Source organism: Chiloscyllium plagiosum, chromosome 20 (assembly GCF_004010195.1).
Source record: "Chiloscyllium plagiosum isolate BGI_BamShark_2017 chromosome 20, ASM401019v2, whole genome shotgun sequence".
Classification (NCBI taxonomy): domain Eukaryota; kingdom Metazoa; phylum Chordata; class Chondrichthyes; order Orectolobiformes; family Hemiscylliidae; genus Chiloscyllium; species Chiloscyllium plagiosum.
Window position 1 is genome coordinate 58,667,667 of NC_057729.1, and position 4,977 is coordinate 58,672,643.

Here is a 4,977-nt window from a genome sequence, read left to right on the forward strand (position 1 = left end):
TACACCTCCAATTTTGGTGTCATCTGCAAACTTACTAACTGTACCTCTTATGCTCGCATCCAAATCATTTATGTAAATGACAAAAAGTAGAGGGCCCAGCACTGATCCTTGTGGCACTCCACTGGTCACAGACCTCCAGTCTGAAAAACAACCCTCCACCACCACCCTCTGTCCCCCATCAAACACTCACAGGACAGGGCCAGCATGAGGTTAGATACTCCCTCACTCTTTCTCTCCCCAACTGGGATTTTCCCTCACACACTCCCTCACTCCCCCACTCCCCGTCCCTCCCTCACACTCCCCCTCCCTCTCCCTCCCTCTCTCACACTCACACCCTCCCTCACTCCCCCTCCCTCACTCCCCCTCCCTCACTCTCCCTCCCTCACTCTCCCTCCCTCACTCCCCCTCCCTCTCCGTCACTCCTTCTCCCTCTCCCTTACTCCTTCTCCCTTACTCCAACAATTCATGATCACCTTCGTCTTCATCTCAATCCAAAATCAAATATTACGATATAACAGATGGTCTCTATCACCTCCTGGGCTGCCTTTGAAAGAGGGTCAATGAGGAATTTTCTTCCTTATTAACCTTGACTTTTTTGCTTTTCCAAAGGGATTAGATAGTTGGTGGGAAGCAGGTACCAAGACAGCGTTTGTCACCAAGTTGCAGTGAGTGAGTGGATGTGCCAGCTGTGCTCTGTTTTTTTTCTGTCTTCGGCACAGTAGCCGTGTTATTGCTATCCAAGATAACCTCTATTTCATCTTCACAGCTGAAGAGAAGAAGGCTGAGGTTAAGGAGGAATCGGACGAATCTGATGAAGACATGGGGTTTGGGCTGTTTGATGATTAGTCTGTGTAATCCTTGCACGCGTTTTTCTTGAAGAGCTTCCTATAACTAGCAAGAGAAACAACCAACCCCCATGCCAGAATAGAGCTTACAAAATGGATGGAAAAGGTGAAGGGAGGCACATTTAGTAATTTCCTGGATAAATTAGTGTCCAGTTGGATTTAATCTTCAATTAACTAAATAACTTTGTATGAGGCATTCCAAGTTCCATTTGAGACCCATCTGAAATTAGTCTCGACCCTCTACTGGTACATCTTAGCTTGCTCCCTGTAACAATCACACCGTGTATCTACACTGACCTAAGTCAGCCTTGGCTGTGATTTGGGAGTTGGAACTTCCTGTTTCTGCTTGTGTCTCTTGCACTACTGACCTGCTGTCACATGTAACCTCTGACATCAACTTCCTCAAAACCAGTGAATATAACTTCCCTCGCCCCACCTCCGCATTTTGAAATAATGCTGGAGATTGGGACATTGGGGTTTTAGATTGAGAGAGGGGTAGAGGGGGGGATGCAGAGACAGTATAGTATAATACCATCCCTCCACTGTCACCCCGCAAAATGCACTATTCCACAGTCAGAGCATCTGGGGCAGTGTAAGCTGCACCATTTTATTATAAATTCCACTGCTTGAGCTTTTATATAATTTTATTGTTCTTAAGACCTTAAATTAATTTATAATAGTAATATAAGGTGGCTTCCATTTGAAAATGTTGCACTGAAAATGCCTGCTTGATGCACCATCTTGAACTATATCCTTGCACCTATCTATAAGGAAGCAAGGGGCACTTTGCATTCTTTTTCTGATGTTGCACTTACGAACTTAAAATCACTGTGGTTTACCTTTTTATTCCTTAAATGACATCGTTGCCTGCAGAAGCATCTCCTGGGAGGTTCTGCCAGCTTTTACAAAGCTCCGGTACAAACCATCTCTCAGCACCTGTTCTAAACATTGCTGCACTTTATTCTCACACTCTCACCCATTCCAGGGGTGGAACCCTTTCAAATATAATTCCAAGAAATAGTAAGTATGTCTCCTTTTGAAAGGTAAAAATTGTTCAGTTTTGGAAATTAGGTGAAAGATGTTGTTGTAATATTTTCTATTGTGCTCATGGTCTCCCGAATGTAAGGAATTGAATCCAAGTGTTGTTGCTGAAAATGTGTGCGATCCTGTATTACAAATGTGTATGGGAATAAAAGAGCTACAATAATTTTAAATGTATCTTGCTTTTGGTCTTAGTAAAAAGATAATTCAATGATCTTGTGTAATTATTTTGTTTGGTTGGGAGCATTATTTTGGGTAATTGTGTAATGTCGTAGGACCTACCGTCTTCAGTTGCTTTATCAATGACCTTTCTTCCATTGTCCAATCATCTGTGAACATCCCCACTAAAAATGTTCAGCATCATTCACAACTCCTTCGATACTGAAACAGTCCATATCCAAATGCAGCAAGTTTGAGCTGACAAGTGGCAAGTGACATTTGTGCTATATATATGCCAGGCAAAGAACACCACCAACAAGAGGGAATCTAATCAAATGGTATCACCATCACAGAATCCTCCACCATTAACATCCAAGGAGACACCAGTACCCAAGCTGAATGGACCAACTGTATAAATAGTGGTGAAAAGGGCTGGTCAGAGACTAGGAATCCAGTAGTGAGTAACTCAACTCCTGTCTGCAAAGCCTGTCCCTCATCTGCAAGGCACAAGGGTCAGGAATGTGATGGAATATCTCCACTTGCCTGAATGGGAGCAGCTCCAACAGCCCAATGAAGCTTGGCACCATCCAAGATAAAGCAGCCCTTTTGATTGGGATCACATCCACAAACACTTACTTCCTCCTGTGACGATGCTACTCCTTTAACAAGGTTAGGTTGTCCTTTTTTTTTATCAGAGGGGTTGTAAATACATAATTCCGAAATGTCTGGGTTTATCTACTTGAAGTTGAAGTTTTTAAGCAAGCATTCATGCAATGAAAGGGAGTGGCCAATTCTCCCAGCTCAGCTTTACTCTGGTTTGGTTTGATTTTAGCAGTCAGTCAGTTTTGAGGCTGCTGGTCCAAGAAGCAGCTCCATGGAAGAAGGTGTTCCCTGCTGAATCTCTCCTGTAAGCCCCTGTGTTTGATTTTACCTTTTTGCCAAGGAGGATTTTATTGGGGCAGGAATTTGGAACAGCAGCATTAAGTTGGGATAATCTGTTGGTTTTTCGGATAGGTTATGTTATTCTGTATTCCATTCTTTTTTGTATGTTTTTCATTTGGTACTTTGTAAATAAATTGTATTTAAAGCCAAGGAGTTTTGACCAGCTGCATCACTCCTGGAATATCCATTATACACCTGCTCAGAACAACCAGAAAAGTTAGGGTCTGGGCTACCTTCTTGAATTGTTTTCAGGGGGGGTCTAGCCGGGTCTATAACACCCTTCTGAATGCACACTGCTGCTGTTGAGCATATTTACCGGATACACTGCAGAAATCCCCCAGGGCCTCCTTAGATAGCACTATCCAAACCCATGACAACTTCTGTTTAGAAGCCAAGGGCAGCAGATATATGGGACCATCCTCTGCAACTTCCCCTCCAAACCACTCACCATCCTGACTTGGAACGTTCCTTCACTGTCACTGGGTCAAAATCCTATCATTCTCTCCCAAAGGCTATTGTGGGTCAACCAACAGCACATGGACTGCAGCAGTTCAAGAAGGCAGCTCACCCCCACCTTCTCAAGGGGCAACTAGGGACAGGTGATAAATACTGGTCCAGCTAGCAACACCTACATCCAATGAATGAAAGAGATAATGAGTCACTCGTAATATTCCATCAAAATTTCTTCAGTGTAATAACACTCAGATATTGACTCTGATTCAATTTCTGAGTAGGTTTTATGTGAATTCAGGATCTATTGGTTCTATTTCTATTAAAGATGGTGGGCTGAATATATCAACCTCATTCTCTTTACCTTCATCCTTTTTGGTTAAGAGTGTGGTGCCGGAAAAGCACAGCAGGTCAGGCAGCATCCGAGGAGCAGGAGAATCAATGTTTCGGGCATAAGACCTTCATCAGGAAACCTGATTCCAAATATTCTCAATGTCCAAACTATTTCCCTGTTTCCTAAAATCCTCTTCTTTCTGTCTAATTCCTTGGACCTGAGATCTGGTCACAGTACAGTCAAGAATCAATCCCGGATTTTCCTCTTTGTAGCAGTCGGCCTCTTGCTCCAGCGGTTGGCCCACCACCATCAGCAAGGCCAATGTTTCTGAACCAGCTCGGTCACTTTCCGAGATAAAATCAATTCCTTTAGAAATCAGTTTCACTGCACCAACTCTGAATAATGGGGCTGCATGGCAATCTCTGGGTGTACCTCCACACTTTGTCTTTTATTAACATTTCTGGAAACGAAACAGTATCATCAGCCAGCACCAGTGACTCACTCAGTCCAGTGTCTTTCAACATGTTCATTGGTTTACCTCCTTGGTTGGAAGCATTTGAAAATACCTCCCAGTTTCGAGGTAAGCAGAACTTCCAATGGTCTGGTTCTCCATTTGTGAGTACTCAAAGAACTTTCGTGACTATTGGGAGTAGTTTGCTCTTTCTTTGTATTCTAATGAAGCATAGCAGGACTTATACACTTAATGGTAAGGTCCTAGGGAGTGTTGCTGAACAAAGAGACCTTGGAGTGCAGGTTCATAGCTCCTTGAAAGTGGAGTCGCAGGTAGATGGGATAGTGAAGAAGGCTTTTGGTATGCTTTCCTTTATTGGTCAGAGTATTGAGTACAGGAGTTGGGAGGTCATGTTGCAGATATACATGACATTGGTGAGGCCACTTTTGGAATATTGTGTGCAATTCTGGTCTCCTTCCTATCGGAAAGATGTTGTGAAACTCGAAAGGGTTCAGAAAAGATTTACAAGGATGTTGCCAGGGTTGGAGGATCTGAGCTACAGGGAGAGGCTGAACAGGCTGGGGCTGTTCTCCCTGGAGCGTCGGAGGCTGAGGGGTGACCTTACAGAGGTTTACAAAATTATGAGGGACACAGATAGGATAAATAAGCAAAGTCTTTTCCCTGGGGTCGGGGAGTCCAGAACTAGAGGGCATAGGTTTAGGGTGAGAGGTGAAAGATATAAAAGAGACCTGAGG

The 4,977-nt window shown here is 43.6% G+C and overlaps 1 protein-coding gene across 1 annotated transcript in view; it reads left to right on the top strand.

Annotated features, from left to right (window-relative positions):
- LOC122560321 (60S acidic ribosomal protein P1-like) overlaps positions 1–2,100 on the top strand; it is a 22,787-nt gene extending 20,687 nt beyond the window's left edge. Inside the window, exon 4 of the mRNA XM_043710928.1 lies at positions 767–2,100. Within this exon, the coding sequence (XP_043566863.1) occupies positions 767–846 (80 nt within the window). The 3' untranslated portion in view covers positions 847–2,100. The remainder of the gene's footprint in view (positions 1–766) is intronic.
- Positions 2,101–4,977: the final 2,877 nt, after the last annotated feature.